Below are 17,863 nucleotides of genomic sequence, written 5' to 3'. Positions count from 1 at the left end.
ATCACGATCCAGGCTATTACACAGCACCTGCCAGGGAGGTGTGTACTTGAACATTCTGCTCTATGTGCGTCTGAGCTGGTGTTTGCTGCAGTACTGCTTGCTTATTAGAGTTTCACAGGAACCCTAGCATGCAGTTATCTCAACTCAGTCCTAATCCAGTCCAGTCTGTGGAAGATTCTGGGTTAATGAGAGAGGGGAGAGCGAAAGGAAGAGGAAAATAATTTTCATATACCATAAAATACCAACAATCACCATATCAAATGTACAAATACTCTAGTATATGTCAGATATTATAAAATTTTGTATTAAAAATAAATAAAAAATAGATTGAGTGTAAAAGCAACAGTACATTTATGATTCAATATTTTTGTAACATGTGTCAGAGAATAAGACATTCTTTCTCGCTCTGAATGACTCACCTCATCTTTTGCAGGCCCGTGGATACAGCAAGACCATTGTGTTTAATACCGCTGAAAGATACAGTCAAAGAAGGACACGGGCCTACCCCATCAGTACTTCTGCAGGTTTCAGTCTGGTTTAGACCGCATCGGCCACACTTGACACTTTCTCACCCACTACCCATAAAACTTGTGTTTTGGCTCAATTGCTCTGTTAAAGCCCCTCCTCCAATATGGCTGCATGTGTTGTTTACTGTTTTCAGCCAAAACGAGAGGTATCATCTTAAGCGAAAATGCCCAAAATGTATGTGGGGCGACCTGGCCCATGGTCAAAGATTCAGTGCATGCATGCGTATGTGTGTGTGTCTGTGAGTGTGCTGAGGGCAGGGATACCAGTCTGGAATGCTGCTATAATCAGCAACCTTAGAACAAAAGCTGAGAATACCCCTCTACTATCCAATAATGCACCTCATAGTTGCTCTCTAGCCTGGTCATTTAGTCATTGACAAAGGCAGTGACAATACCACAGTGGCTCTCAGATTAGTTCTGGACGGCAGCAGTGGCGTTCCTCGGGTCTCACTACTAGGCCTATGAGTTTCTATAAATCAAGAAAATTTCACTTGGTTCTTTAAAAATCAACTAGTTTGTGTCAGATTCAGTAACCACTCTGATGATTCGTCAGACTGATTCAAACTGGCAATTTTTTTTAAACTATTCATTCAGGAGTCAAACTACACTTGTCATGCTGTATGTTTTCAATTCAAAAGAACCGGCTCATAAGAGTAATTTGTTTGTGAATCAGACTACACAGGTCATGCTATATGTTTTTGAATCACTAAAAAGAACCGGTTCTATATGTTGATTTTTTTACATTTACATTTAACTACCCTTTCTCCAACATGACATTTCTTGCCATTATTTCACTGTGAACTATATTTGCAATGCATTGCATTTAATACAGATTGCAAACTCTTATTGACAAAATGAATCTTTTAGAGTTATGTTGAACATTTGCCAAAAAAATGCAGAGCAGGGAGTACTGTTACATAAAGATTTGTGCATGGATCCTAAGAAGCACATGGTACATTTGTTGTTACAGAGAAAACAAGACAGAGGCAGTGATTTCCGTAAAGCACGTCACATTTTAATCGTTCCAAATCTTTCTACAGCTCTGTCAGGTTGATTAGAATGCAGATCTTCACAACATACAGACAACAGTGGCAGTAATAGCACACACACTCATTATCAGGAGAACCAATAAGAGAGGGCAGTTCAAACAGGTAGAGAAGTACCCAGTCTGGGAAGCCCATTATCTACTTTCAGTACTCTTTAGAACCATTCCTACATTGTCCTCTGTTCTATCATGCCTTTGAGCTCAGCTTGACATCAAGGGTTAGGGGGTTCAAGCACAGGGATATTATCTAACGTTGAAATGGATATGTATATGTAGATATGTGTGATTTATGTACCTATAAAAGCATGCAACTATACAAAAGAGATACGCCAGGCCCGTGGCCAGACAACAAGGCATTCGGGGGTGAGGATCACGTCGGAACTGGAATGTTAGTATTGACAGGACAGTAAGGTGAGCGGCAAAAGTGTGAGGCAACCATGAAACTCACAGTGATGCAAAGACTTGAAAGGAGGTCTGCTCATCTGGGGGAAGAGCAGACTGGTTCTTAATCAGCTGAACCATGAATTATAAACTCATAGATGCTGCTTTACATCCAAAAACTGTGTACATGGATAAGTGAAAATGTGCAAGTGTGTAAACATGATGGAACAAGATAAACAGAAAGGGTTTTTTTTGCATTCATGCTGACCTCATTTGGCTCCTGGGCTTCTGAACACACAAGCACATTGATTTCCACAGAGCTCATCCCAGCGAATCGGGAAGCTAAACAGATATTACAACTATGTGTTTAAAATGGGAGATATATGACACATATTAACTGATATAAATCATGAATACGACCGCATAGACGCAAAAACGCACACACACTTCATGTAGCACACCATACAGCAAGGTCATTTAATTCAATTCCTCTAAATTTAGTTCATAATTTGTCATCAAATTAAATCGAATGAAGCAAGTAATTTACAAAGTAAGGTACAAAACAGATTTAACATTCATGAACAAACCTTCCAATGTAACGTAATCTATATTAAAGGTGCATTTAGTAGCTTGGCGCTCATTTTTAAACATGAAAAATAAATTGTTTTCGTAAAGAGTCTGAATGGTGTACACTCACATGAGATGAAGACTGTACTGATAAAAGATATTTATAAAAAGTGTTTTAAATATGTATATGCTGTACGCTAGTGGCGTAGTGTTGTTTGGTGATTCAGAGAGCGAAAATTAGACAATAGACACACTAATTTACATGCTTTAGTGCTGAGAGAAACTAAATATTTTAGACACTGGTTCATGAGTTCACAGATCAATGCCCTCTAGCAACAAACCACCAAAATTAAAAAAATTTCTTAACCTAGTTTCGATGTAACAAACGCTTATTTTGCTGAAATCACCTCACGTAACTTAGCCAGTTCCGTACACGCTCCGAAAACTGATTCAAAACAAAAGATTCATTAGCTTCATTACCAGTGGTTTGAAAGTGCCCATCACTTCCTCAATGGTGGAAGAAAGGTCTAAAGGCTGTAGACAGGACAAAAAACGCGCCATACACTAGGTGTAAAGATCTGATGATAGTTATTCAGGAGTTGGTTCTTTTTGTTGGACAAGTAATGGAATTAATCTGTAGAAGTCTGCTTGCTAAAACTCACTAGATTGCTAAAACTCGAGACAATTGTGCTAGACCACGACCATAGTTAACACCATTGTGATATCAGACTACCGGATGCACCTTTAATGTTACTAGCGTATTTCTGTTATGGAAAACATAGAAATAAAAAGCAAAATAAATTTAAATTAGCACCACATTAAACCATAATGTCACCCATCTCTTCCATAAAAACACAGGCTACAAAAACTATGCTTTTTGTTTTTACTGAAGCATTTGGCATCATAGCTATACTTTAAGGGTAATTAGAAACATTTTTTTTGCCAGAAATGTTAATACTTTTTTTTTTTTTTTTTTTTTTTTTTCTAAAAGTATCTAAATAAAAGAAGAAATAACCTTCAATACTTGGCATGGTAACCTATTAAACTCCTGTCCCCTTGCCACACTTCCTGCCATTTCCTTGGAACAGCTAAGGAAGGGCGGATATTGGTCTTCCTGTCTTTCCATTCTTGAACTGTTATGATTGCGGTTTAAGTGAGTGAGCTTTTGCTTATTCTGACACTAGTTTACAAGCATGAGGGCTCTTGCATAGGATTGGCTGCAGCAGTTTGCTGATGTCACTTGTTGGAATGAGCTGTCAATGACCCTTCCTGAGGGCTAATGGCAGTGCAGACTGGAATACAATCAAAATACCATCCTGGACACTTGATACTTAAACACCTCTTAATGTCAGAACAAGGGCAGGGCTTTTTAAATACTCAATATGCATGTGAGTGATGCAGGTGAAATGATTAGAAGGGTACAAATGATCCAATGCAAGTTTATATCACGCAGCAGTTTGAAAGTAATCGAGATAACAACTTACTCCCTACTCTTTATCTCTATTTCCATCAAATAGAGCACTTCAAGTGGGGCTAATATATTATAACAAGTGTTTTAATTAGAAACATAAAGGAACAATTAAACACATGCGTAAGCCCTTTGCTGGACCAGTCTAACTGAGAACGGCCACCCAACAGCCTTACAGCAAAACACCAGTGCTTACTGAGATATCCTCAGCTCACTTGTCCTACATTTCAATATGAAAGAGTGCAATCTACTGGACTCACGGGAGAACAAAGACAAGAAATACAGATTAAGGAGGGGAAAATTATGCTGTATCACTGTTTGTGTCCTTGTGGGTGTGAGGGATAGCAAAGAAAAAAGAAAAGGTATGATAAAAGAAAGCACTTTGAAATATTCATTTGAAGCAAATGTCTCGGTGCAAAATACAGTTACACATGCATTTACAGAAATGTTGGTTCAATAGAGGTTAGTTGGGACATGCTTTCATTTACCACAAAATTGTTATAATTTGTCCCTATGTTTGTAAATAATGAATAGAAATCATGTTTATTATGGATAATGAAAGTATAATGTATATTAAGTATAATGGAAGTCTGCAGCGAATGGCATAAGAATACATTTTAATAAAGTCTAGCTACAAGACTACTGTTTAAAAGTTTGGGGTCAGTATGAAAAATCAAAAATATTTTTTTTTTTATTCAAGGATGCATTAAACTTTTGACAATAAAGATTTTTATAATATAAAAAAACTATTTCAAATAAATGCTGTTATTTTATCTTACTGACCCCTAACTTTTAAACGGTAGTGGCAGAATAATTTAGACAACTTAACAGCTCAAGAAACACATTTTTGTAAGAAAAAATTAATATTTTAACTAAAATACAAACTTCCCATTTTTGTAAACATATATATATTTTTCATTATAAACTGAGGGATGAGTGAAAACTATTTTCTATAGTAATTGAGAGCTTAACATGTATTTAACCTGGAACATTCATTTAAAACTCCTGTATAATGGTCAATCTGTTTGTTTACAACAATCCTGTCATTTCTAAGCAAAGGCAAGGTGTGTTCAATCAATCCCTGCTCTGTCAAAATTGAGAAAACAGAACAAAAAATAATAATTTTTTTTTTTGTTTTTTTTTATGCGAAAGTGAAAATATTTTGCAGTGTACACAATGTCATGCTTTGCAAAAAGGGAACTCAAATAAAATAAATATTTCTTTCAAAAAATAAATGAAACTTCATATATATTATGTAATTATGGAAGATATTTCATTCCTTTATATGGAAAGGTAGGACTAAATAGGATTTAAGGGGCTTGTTGGATACTGATCGGTTCAGTTCAGTTAAAGGGTCTTTATTTTCAGACTTTTCTCATGGGAGTGCATACGACGTGATTCATTTCAGCCACAATAAAACCAGAAAAAAAACTATACGCATAAAATTTAAATGAGGTTAGAGAGTATCAAGGGTTAAGGATCAAGCAATATAGAAAATATAAAACAGGTCAAATCAATTAAAGAAACAACAGCTTCTATCAAAAGATAGTGAATGTTTATTCTTTGCCTTGCTATTGTTCTCTCTGTATGTTGTTGCATTTCATCAGTAAAGTCCGTGTTTGGGAGGGTGTGTTTAGGCTCACATGATGGTGCAGCATTTGCAGGGTTGTTTCTCCTTGCTCTTGACCTCAGCAGCGCCTCCTTCTGGCTGTCCTGACTCTCCTGCCGCTTCTTCAGCCTTAGGTGGATCTGCTGGGCTGCCATTAGGGGGTGCCTGCTCCTGCATGGTGTCACTGGTGGTGGTGGTGGTTTTGGCATCTCCGTCCTCTATGACGACCACCTCAGCCTTCACAGTCGTGCTTTCCTGCCCCAAAACCTTCTTTGTTTCATCCTCGTCCTCCACGCTCTGGTAACCCATGAAAACCATCGTAACTGGGTTCTCCGCACTGGCCCCGCCCACTTCTGTCTGAGGTGTTGCGGGTTTCGGTTCTACACCCGTGATCTCCATTATGGGGGTGGAGCCGGCTGCAGCTGGGACTACGTCTTTCTCAACCTTCTCCACATTCTCGGCCTGCCCTTGCTCCAGTCGCGGTGTAGTCTTGCCGCTCTCACTCATGGTCACCTCATCAGCTTTGTGGAGGAGCTCATCCACCTCTAAAGAGCTGAGCTGGTGAACGCCATTGGTTACTGTGCCGTCCACACTGCGCACTTCATGCACCACTACATAGAGAAAAATAAAACAGATTGAGTCAGGAAAGACTTTTCAGTGACTGACTGCCCTTCATCTCAAGATTGACATAACACCCCATAAAAGCAATATCGACCCGAATGTTTGTGAGTCAACAACAAATAACAGTGTCCAAGATCAAGATAATTTTTATATATATATATATATATATATATCTCAAAATGAATTTTAATTTAGAAATGAAAAACATGTCAAAATATTACATGTATGAATTATTTTACATTTATTTTTAAATAAATGAATTGATTCAAACAGAAAGCTTAAACCATCTTTCAGATTATAATAAACAGCACTCATGCCTTACTTGGCAATCCCTATATGAATCTTTAATAAAGTGTTATAGCAAACTTTTAGCCAACATTGCAGCACATTTGCCACATATTAACTGCAGATTTGCCTTTTTTTTTTTTTTTTTTTTTTTACAAAGGAACAATTTATAATACTCTCACTTCAATAAATACTGCTAGAAAACCACTACTTATTCTGCCCATTGACGAACACATGGAAAGCATACTGTGCCCATTTAGTGACTACTGTTAGCATTGCTAGCTGTTAGCAGGGTTGTGTCAAGTGCACTTCAATTGCTAGAAGTGCTCTCTTGATTGAGGGGATCAAACACAGGGAAAGTGTGGCAAGCTGTAAACAGAGCAGGAAGCAAGCAGTGTTACTGGTGTTAGCATTAGCAGCTAGAAGCATACAGTACAAACAGGTATCAGTGAATGAAGTATTTTAATCATCAGTAAACCATTGGAGAATATATTTAATATGCGATTAATTTATAGTTTCATTGTATAACACCACATTTTAACTGGGAAGCGTGTAAAGTCAGGCTGGAGGCTCATGGCTAAGCTTGGCAGCAACATGCCCAAAACTAGCAGTCAAGTTGCAGGGTGACCAAATTAAGAGTTTAATGAATGACATGGTCTCTTGTCTCTTAATGATAAGAACCAAAATCAGGAGTTTGTGGTAACCCTGCATCTAAAGCCATGCTCAGATTATTCCTTTACGAGAAGTGACCAGCATTTGATGACAAATCTAAATATAAGATTCATATGTTGATACTGATTGACACTAACTCACCCTCATGTTGTTCCAGACCCATTTGACTCACTTTCTTTAGTGGAACCCAAAAGTGAAGTTTGGCAGAATGTCCAAGCTACTCTTTTCCATACAATAAAAGCATACAGGGGCAATCAAGCTCCAAAAAGGACAAAAAAGTACCATAGAAGTAGTTCATATGACTTATTGTCATCTTTTAAAATCACATGCTTTGTGTGAGATATAAATTTACAACCCAGGCTCATTGTAAAAATGTGCCTACCTTTCTTGTTGTACATATTGCAGCAGTTCAGATTTGAAATGTTCGGTGAGTGACTGTATAAGGTTAATACTCTGTTGTGTTTGAAAATAACATAGCACCTACACTAAACCCTACACCTAACCAATTGATATAAAATGCATTTTCTGAAACAACCACACCATTTTTTTTTTTCTTTTTTCAGATTTATTTTTGGCATTTTTGTTTTATTATGAACAGGACAGTAAGTTGGAGAGAGAGAGAGAGGGACGTGATCAGGAAAGGTCCACGAGCCAGGACTCGAACTCGGGACACCCAAAGCGCAACTGTGCTATATGTCGGTGCGCTGCCCACAAGGCTATTGTCGCTGATGCAACCACACCATTTTAACTTACTGCTATAATCTCATGACTCAAGTTTCACAGGACTCGAACCCATGCACTTCAGATAGCAAGTGCCGTTCTCTACCAGATGAGCTACCCAGCAAATTTACTACATTAACAAAACCATACATAAGAAGCTGTTATCTGACGCACACATCAAAATGTATTAGTTTATAGCATGCACTATGGTTAGTGTTTTGTAACATAGTATTGTGCAAGGAACTGTCTTTATTAATCGATAATCTGCCCCGTAATCATACTTTATTTGAAAATGTAATAAATGTCTGTGTTTTCTTACCACTAGTGTTCATTTTAGCTGGAAACCCTAATTAATTGTATGTATAGGTGCGTTTTTGGAGTTTTGCAAAAATGTAGGTATAGAGGCACGTTTTTACAATAACCTTTGTTGTATATTTTATTCACTGATACTTGTTGCCATCCCAGCTCTTAAAGGTGCCCTAGAATTAAAAATTTAATTTACCTTGGCATAGTTAAATAACAAGAGTTCAGTACATGGAAATGACATATAGTGAGTCTCAAACACCATTGTTTCCTCCTTTTTATATAAATCTCATTTGTTTAAAAGACCTCCGAAAAACAGGCGAATCTCAACATAACACCGACTGTTACGTAACAGTCAGGATCATTAATATGTACGCTCCCAATATTTGCATATGCCAGCTCATGTTCAAGGCATTACACAAGGGCAGGACGTCTGGATGTGCACAGCAGAATCTTCAGACTAGGTAAGCAAGCAAGAACAATAGCGAAAAATGGCAGATGGAGCAATAATACTGACATGATTCATGATATCATGATATTTTTAGTTATATTTGTAAATTGTCTTTCTAAATGTTTCGTTAGCATGTTGCTAATGTACTGTTAAATGTGGTTACCATCGTTTCTTACTGTATTCACGGAGATAAGACTGTCGTTATTTTCATTTTTTAAACACATGCAGTCTGTATAATTCATAAACACAACTTCATTCTTTATAAATCTCTCCAACAGTGTGTAATGTTAGCTTTAGCCACAGAGCACTATCAAGCTCATTCAGAATCAAATGTAAACATCCAAATAAATACTGTACTTTCGCGATTAGACATGCTGCATGACGAACACTTTGTAAAGATCCATTTTGAGGGTTATTTTAGCTGTGTGAACTTTGTTTATGCTGTTTAAGGCAAGTGCGAGCTCGGGGGGCGAGGAGCACGAATATTTGAAGGGGCTGCGCGCTGAATCGGCTCATATTTAATGAAGCCCCAAAATAGGCAGTTAAAAAAATTAATAAAAAAAATCTATGGGTTATTTTGAGCTGAAACTTCACAGACACATTCAGTGGACACCTTAGACTTATATTACATCTTTTAAAAAGACGTTCTACGGCACCTTTAAATGTCAACACCTTTGCATATATTTAAATATGCCACTTGGAGATGCATCATGCTGGGTTTGATGTCAATCACGCTGAATGGAAATGATTCTCACATGTCACATGACCCACAACGGCACTGCAAACTAAAACATGTGAAAGTGAGATTAAAATATGAGAGCTACGGAAGAATGAAAGTCATACACAGGTTTGGAACAACATGAGGGTGAGTAAATGATGCATTTTTTGTCTTAACTGTTTGCAATTAAATTACATAAACATGGTCAAATAAGAACTGCAACTGATGTTCTAACAATTTTTTCCATCATAAGTTTAATGTAAACATGTACACTTCTCGTAAAGTAGGCAAAGCCACGCGTGCCTGCTCTATTGCCAGCCACCTTTCTGTTCATCCTCATAGACCTTGACCCCCTGCTGCGAGAGGTCTTTGGGGAGCAGTGTGTTAGTGGACAGGACTTTGGTCTCGCCAGTCACCAGGTCCTTCTCAACTGTGATCTCTACGGAGTACATCGCTGCAGTGCCAACGAAAGAACACATTACCATCCTGCAATGATGTGCTGTCACACTCACATGAAGTCATTTAACACACACACATAAGCACATTTGTTTGAGGCCAGTTGCTTTCTATATTCAAACAACCAGTCAAACGTGATTTTAAAAGCCTGTCTGTTGCGCACTATGACAACAATGATGCGGAGTGAGGTGTTGAAAGACAATATGACTGATGGGCGCTACATGGTGCTGTTTGTGTTCTAATGTAATTTATGATAAATTATCTTAATTAGAGAATATAGATAATATTCTATAATAGAAATATATATTTTTCATTTTTGTATAATCAGAACTTAGAAATTCCTTATAACTAGTATATATTTTTAAACTATATATATATATATATATATATATATATATATATATATATATATATATATATATATATATATATATATATATATATATATATATATACAGAGCTGGGTAGTTATGGATTACATATAATCTGGATTACGTAATCAGATTCCAAAAATCAAATACTAGTAATTAGAGTAAACTACTTTTTTAAAATACTCGTAATCAGACTACAGTTACTTTTTTATGGATTACATGATTACATATTATTTACACAATGGCAGTAAGTTGTTCACAATTCATTGATTCTCCTAATTTTTCTTTTTTTTAACATTTATATTTTTTTTGTAATAAACCTGCCGCTTATATACGTTCGTGATTCTTCGAGTTTTACGGCGGTTGGGGAAATATAGATGAATATATATGAAATATTATATGAAATAATAATAATATAATGATAATAATAATATATGAAGTATAGATTAAATATTTGACGTAGCAGTGATATAGCTGTGAATTTCATGTTTTTCAATATTTGTTTTTGTAATGTTCCTGTTTTCCTAATGTACTTAATTTTAATTAAATATGTTTTAAAATTATAAGATGTGATTTTGTTTTATTCAGTGTTACTATCAGCAAACACTAACAGGTACATTAGTGTTAGTATTTTGAAGTATTAAATGTCCATACATTGCATTTGGTGAATAGAATATATTTTTTGGACTATAATTTTTCTTTGTATCTGTCAAGCTACGCAATATCACGCAGAAGGCGATTCATCTGCGATAATGAACGTGATATGAACGCTTGTCAGTGATCTACGGCTCTGTCTATTAAATGCCGCTCCATTTGAAAGCAGGTGATGGCGATTTAGCGGTAATCAGGGAACCGGCTTTACTGACGAAATGCGCTTGACAATCGCATGCGATATATTGCCCAGCCCTATCTAAATGTAATCCTAAATTAGTCAGATTACTTTACCAAAAATGTGTAAACTAAGAGATTATATTACTGATTACAAATTTTGTCATGTAATTGGTAATCAGTAACTGATTTCATAAGTAATCTACCCAGCTCCGTGTGCATATATATGTATATTTATTTAATCAAAAATACAGAAAAAAACAGTAATATTGTGAGATATTATTACAATTTAAAATATTTTTTTTCTATTTTAATATACTTTAATATAATCTATTTCTGTGATGCACAGCTGAATTTTCATCGGCCATTACTCTAGTCTTCAGTGTTACACGATTCTTCAGAAATCATTCTAATATGCTGATTTACTCTCAATGTGATTTACTTGATTAAATAAATGCAGGCTTGATGAACATAAGAGATTTCTTTTAAAAACTTTGAAAACAGTAATGTGACCAAACTTTTGACTAGTACTGTATATATCATTATAATTAATTATTTAATAATTTGTTGTGTTTTTTATTGTTTGTTGTTGAGGTTAATTCTAAATATCTCAATGATAATTTGTATAATAATATATAAATGTAATATATAAATTATGTTAAAAATACTTTAAACATACTTAAAAAATAACTAACCTGTTTTATACATTAAATATATATTTTTAAATTATATAACATATATAATATATTTTTAAATACTTTAAATATTAAAAAACAGGTACATATAGTTATTTATCTATCACGAAAAAAAAAAAATGCTAAAAGCCATGGCAACCTAATCCTTTAGAAGTGTAACTTTTAAAAATAACTGATTCTATTAGATGTTATTCTGCTTTTCAACTTTATAATTAAGAGATGATCTGGTGAATATGCCAGACTCACAGACACACACACATGCAAACACACATCAACTGAGAGAACAGAGAATCAGAAGACAAGATTAGATGAAATCAGCACAAGATTAGTACGTTTTTAAACACTGACATAGCACAGTATTTGTGATTTTGAAACCCACAAGAGTTTTGTGGTCTAGTCATATATTTCAGTCCAAAATGTAAAATAAGTTCTCTTTACATTTATCAATCGGTTTAGAACATGATATCAAAATTAACCAAGAGAAGTGCTTCCAAACATACAGTAAAAGTTTTAATGATGAAACTTTTCTCCAAATTTCTAAATCTGTTTCTAATTAGAAATTAGTGCATTTGAATTAGATAGAAAAAAATTCTAAATATACTGTTGGGGTGTATATGTGAGTGTTTAGGGCTTTTCCCAGCTTCGGCAAAGGCACAGTTAAGGGTCTGAAAGATTTGAGAACCACTGATCTACTGCAATGACATTAATGCTAATAGGTCTAAAAGTGTACTTATTGGGCTCAGAAAGAAACTTAACTCTCATTTTGTGTCTCTTTCTATCAGTATGTGGTCTTTATCTCAGAATTAGAGGGGTAAAGGGTAAAAACAGCAGGAAGAGAGTGTGATCTCTGCGTGAGCTAGGGTTGGACCAACACTCACCTGCTCTCATCATGTCAGAGACACCTCCGGATTTCTCCAGACGAGGGCTGACGTGAACTTTGACCTCTAATTAGGTTTGTGAATGAGGACAGAAAGGACAGAGAATGATAAAAAGGTATAAGAAGCAAGAGTGTGGAACAGGAGGGAGAGAGGGAGGACGGGAAGGAATACTAGACACAAGACTGACTGCAATGTCCTTTACCCCAGTGGATACATGACAAGGATAACTTCAAAAACTGGTCTTTTGTCTGTGTAACATTATAAATAACTGTTTTTGAGATTTTAAAGTGTGTGAAGAAAGAATTTTGATCTAATGTTGCTCATGAAAAGGCTATCATTAGAGGTGTTTCTGGTGTCAGAGATGATGATGTTACCTTTTACAGAGTCTGTCACAACCTGCAAAAAGGAGAGAGAAAGAGAGAGAAAAAAAGAGTTTGATACCAATTATACATGTTTGTATTAAATATGAAATATCCGAATATGGTCATCAGTCAAATTACTTTGTTATTGTGAATATAATCTTTTCTGTTTACTTCAAGTGTACTTTCGATGAGTGTTAAAGGGTTAGTTGAAAATGTTGTCATTTATTACTCACCCTCATGTCGTTCTTCACCTGTAAGACATTCATTCATTATCGGAAAAAACAAATTAAGATATTTTTGATGAAATCGATGGCTCAGTGAGGCCTCTATTGCCAGCAATGTCACTGAACATCTCAAGATCCAGAAAGGTACTCAAAACATATTTAAAACAGTTCATGTGAGTACAGTGGTTCAACCTTAATATTATAAAGCGACGAGAATACTTTTTGTGTGCCAAAAAAAAAAATAACGACTTTTCAACAATATCTAGTGATGGCCAATTTCAAAACACTGCTTCGAAGCTTTACAAATCTTTTGTTTCAAATCAGTGGTTCGGATCGCGTATCCAAAGTCATGTGAACTATTGAAATTTCAAACACTTATGATGCAACAAAGCCTCGTTTACTGAAATCACGTGATTTTGGCGCTCTGAACCACTGATTCGAAACAAAGGATTAGTAAAGCTACGAAGCTTCATGAAGCAGTGTTTTGAAATCGGCCATCACTAGATATTGTTGAAAAGTCGTTATTTTGTTTTTTTGGCACACAAAAAGTATTCTTGTCGCTTTACAGTATTAAGGTAGAACCACTGTACTCACATGAACTGTTTTAAATATGTCTTTCATAGCTTTCTGGATCTTGAGAGGTTCAGTGATATTGCTGGCAATGGAGGCCTCACTGAAATTTTTGACATTTCATCAAAAATATCTTAATTTGTGTTCAGAAGATGAACGAAGGTCTTACGGGTGTGGAATGACATGAGGGTGAGTAATAAATTACATTATTTTAATTTTTGGGTGAACTAACCCTTTAAGTAAGTCTAAACCAGAAACATTCAGGTTAGTATCTGTGCTTGTCTTTTCTCTTGAACACAATTTCACATTCAAGTTTCATGGCTTACGATTTTCTGTCAGATGCAGACAATGGACCCTTTTCACAGATGGTGACAGCATTAATAAAGTCCTTCTGAAGTGAAGCGATGCATTTGTGTAAAAAAAAAAATCCATATTTAACAAGTTATGAGGTAAAATATCTAGCTTCGCCAGATGGTCTTCCGTATTCAACTTACGAAGAAAGTGTAAAACTCTCGCAGTTCAAAAAGCTTACACTAGGTCATATGCCTTCCTTATTCAACTTACGGAAAAACCTTAACTGATGTGCCGCCAGTTTACACTTTCTTCGTAAGTTGAACATGAAAGGCGGTCTGGCGGAAGCTAGATATTTTACTTAATAACTTGTTAAATATGGGTTTTCTTTTTTATACAAACATCAGAAGGACTTTATTAACCCCCTGGAGCCATGTGAAGTAAGTTTATGATGGATGGATGTGGATGGAAGCACTTTCTTCAGCTCATACTCGTTGGTATCGCTCACTGCCATTATAAATCTCGGAATGCGTCAGGATATTTATTAATATATCTCCAATTTTGTTCATCAGAATGAAGTCATATACACCTGGGATGGCTTGAGGGTGAGTAAAGCTTGGGGTAATTTTCATTTGAAAGTGAACTAACATTAAAGTGATAGTTCACCCAAAAATGAAATTTCTGTCATCATTTACTCTTTTGTGTCAACACAAGACAGAAATTCATACATGGTTTGGAACAAACTATTTAATGATAACACAATTTTCGGGTGAACTATCCCTTTAAACATCTACCCATAGTTTAATATACTGTACATTCCAACCTGTAAAAACATTCAGTTCAATCAGAATGTTTTGAAAGCTCTGACTTCTCTCATTCTCTGTCATTTATAAGAACCAAAATGGCAGCTGCTTCAGCAGCTCAAGACAAGTTAGGTACCTCAATACATATTTCATGCGTTTTATTTTTGCAAGAACATGTAGAAATGAAGAGCAAATAAGGATTTTGCTGTCATCAACGACAAAGCCACATGTGGATCTATTTTGGCGTTGTAAGGGCTTCTAGAAAAGAAACTTATCATTTGGATTTGAACAACTCTAAGTTGTCATTTCTTAATTCAGTAATTTCCATAAACGTAAAGGCAGCAGTAATCTGTTTTATCTGAACCCTTCTTTAGAAATATATTCAAATACATATAATTTGAATAACAGTCCTGATGACACAACACATAAACTGTAAGCACTAGAGGTCAGCAGGCACTGGTCCGTGACATATGATGTTCTTTATAGATATTTACCACTATAGAAAAGTCAAATCAGAGAAAATAATTAGTGTTGCTATGGAATTCCCTCTGAATGCAGCACACTAACGCTTCCAGTGAGTGCAAAAAGTCAGTCAGTCCTGAATGTTTAGAGCATGCTGTTTGATTGAGACAGATTTGTGCACTTTAAGCAGTGAGCTCAAACACTGCCCTTAATCAGGATGGCCTTTGTGTAGCCAGACATGAGACAGTCCCCTATTGTGTGTCATGCACTAAAGGCTTCAAAAGAAGCCTCGGGATCCCCTGCTACCCACCCTGGGGTGAAGTTTATGGGTTCGAAAGAGCTGATGGTCAGAACTCACCATTTTTTCTACTGTCTTGGTGTTGACTTCCTGTACTGCGTCTGACAGGTTCTCTTTGGTGGATGTTGCAGACAAACCTGTCTCTAGCTCCTCCAGCTCTCTTTCCAGTCTGTGGTCAAGATAGAGAGAGACAGAGAAAAATAATATATTATTTTTAGATTACCTCTCCACCTTATTTTTAACATAACAGAGGGTCCAGGAATTTCTAACTTACATGTGCAAGGCTTCCAGTGCAATTCAATTCCATTTATTTTATCTGTACAAAAATAGCTTGTTATGCTGATTGATATTGCAAACTATGCTATTTGTTATCACATTAATTATAAAAACACTGCTTTGTAGTGCAAAATAGTTTTACTGTTTACTGCACTTTGTTATTCTTCTAGTTATTTGTCATTTGTCATTTTGGGCCATTCTACAGAGTTGGTTTAAAGTCAGAGTTGGAAAAAAAAAATGTCTTTTTCCACAAATTTTTTATCTATGCAAATTATATAATATCCAAGGTACACATTTCTAGTAATTGTATTTTCAGAAAATTTTGGAATATTTTTCCTCTCCCAAATTTGTCACTACTGAAACAATAATTTAATAAGAAGTGCTGACCTATTAAGATTTTGTTTACATCTACCTTGTAAATATATACGCTTTCACAGGTAAATCAACAATTACAATTTTAACAATATTTCAAGTGTAATTTATGAGATTTGTTGTATTTTGAATCCAGTCTTTCTTTGTAAAAGGCATAAAGTTTATCATACTGATTTCAAAGTTAAGGATTCATTAGTTTGAATATGCACTGAACCAATCACTATAATAACATCTTAGCTGATAATTCAATATACTTTATTTTTGACAAAACATCCCATGTTTTATTTTAACTCATACTAAAATACTACTAAAACATATTAAAATACTAATGATTTGCATAACTGTACAAAAATGTTGTTTATTTTCCCCAAATAAATGATTATGTGTTACCTTTTGTCACTACCACAACAACGATGATGTTTCGGTAATGACTGTTTCGGTAGTGACAGACTTTTGAACACATTTAACTCAAATTTATGGTACCTATCTACTATGAAAGAGAGGCTATGAGAGGGAGGGACAGAGGGAGGGAATATTTCCTGATCAAAAATGTAGAAGTGTGGTTAAAATCAGTCTCAGCCAATGGACTAATGTGGGACACATGTTTTTACATAAAGTTTCTTGATTAAAAAAAAAAAAAAAAAAAAAAAAAAAATATATATATATATATATATATATATATATATATATATATCAATACTTTCCCATAACACCTGATGTACTCGCTTTATCATAAGAAGAATGGTGTCTACCGCTAATATTAGTCTCTCTTTGTTTATCCTGAGGTTTACTGTAGTCTGCCAGATCCAGGCTGTATCCGGTTGAGATGAAGGACCTGTGCCTAGACACGACGACAATGCAGCCCATGTATAGATAAAACATTATCAAAATGATCCCAGTTCACATGGATCCACGGAAATGAATAGTGACTCTGTATTATGCGGGCCAGACTGGTGATTTGGCGATGTCACTTTGTAAAGAGGGACAAAGCATCTGTGCACACATACACATTCAAACGCGCATACCTATAGAATAAACATAAATTAACGGCAAGAACACATTAAAAGTCTTCTGTTTTCAGTTAAAAAAAAAGTCATTTAAGCGGCCCCTAAGTTAATAATTAATGATTTTTACAACGGAAGTGATTCAATCAAAAACTCGATAATAACTTTTTCCTAGAGCTGCTGTAAAGCCAAAACAATCTCTGTCCATTAATTTTGCTATTATCACTGTGAAGCTTGTTTGAAACAATCTGTACTGTAAAAAGCGCTATATAAATGAAGACGAATAGACTTGACAAGTTGAAATTTAGGGTTAGGGTTCACGATAGCCAACACCCAATTGAAAGTACCCAATAAATGATGATTATATATATATATATATATATATATATATATATATATATATATTTTTTTTTTTTTTTTTTTTTTTTTTTATATTATTGTGGGATTCAATATATAATAGAAGGATCTTAGTAAACATCTAAAAATTAAATACTTAAATGCTTTTTAAATGTGTTTTTTGGTTGTGGGACAGCAGTTTGAACCAGTTCTGTAGAATGGCCCACAGAGCACCATATAATCACAATGTATATTGTCCAAGGTGCTTTA

General features: G+C 35.2%; 2 protein-coding genes across 6 annotated transcripts in view; both read right to left on the bottom strand.

The window, feature by feature from the left end:
• The window catches only part of magi1b (membrane associated guanylate kinase, WW and PDZ domain containing 1b), a 1,153,738-nt gene that overhangs the window by 365,126 nt on the left and 770,749 nt on the right, over positions 1-17,863 (bottom strand).
• The window catches only part of palm1a (paralemmin 1a), a 55,137-nt gene continuing 38,794 nt past the window's right edge, over positions 1,521-17,863 (bottom strand). For 2 of the 5 annotated variants that reach the window (XM_048172281.1, XM_048172283.1), the window contains 5 exons: positions 15,666-15,774; positions 12,970-12,991; positions 12,596-12,661; positions 9,690-9,821; positions 1,521-6,208 (listed from right to left, as the gene is read on the bottom strand). In XM_048172281.1, the coding sequence (XP_048028238.1) occupies positions 5,628-6,208; positions 9,690-9,821; positions 12,596-12,661; positions 12,970-12,991; positions 15,666-15,774 (910 nt within the window). In that variant the 3' untranslated portion in view covers positions 1,521-5,627. The remainder of the gene's footprint in view (positions 6,209-9,689; positions 9,822-12,595; positions 12,662-12,969; positions 12,992-15,665; positions 15,775-17,863) is intronic. The other 3 variants (XM_048172284.1, XM_048172282.1, XM_048172285.1) reach the window with 3 other exon arrangements.

The sequence above is a fragment of the Megalobrama amblycephala genome, linkage group LG21 (assembly GCF_018812025.1).
Source record: "Megalobrama amblycephala isolate DHTTF-2021 linkage group LG21, ASM1881202v1, whole genome shotgun sequence".
Lineage (NCBI taxonomy): Eukaryota > Metazoa > Chordata > Actinopteri > Cypriniformes > Xenocyprididae > Megalobrama > Megalobrama amblycephala.
This window is presented reverse-complemented; position numbering and strand designations above follow the sequence as displayed.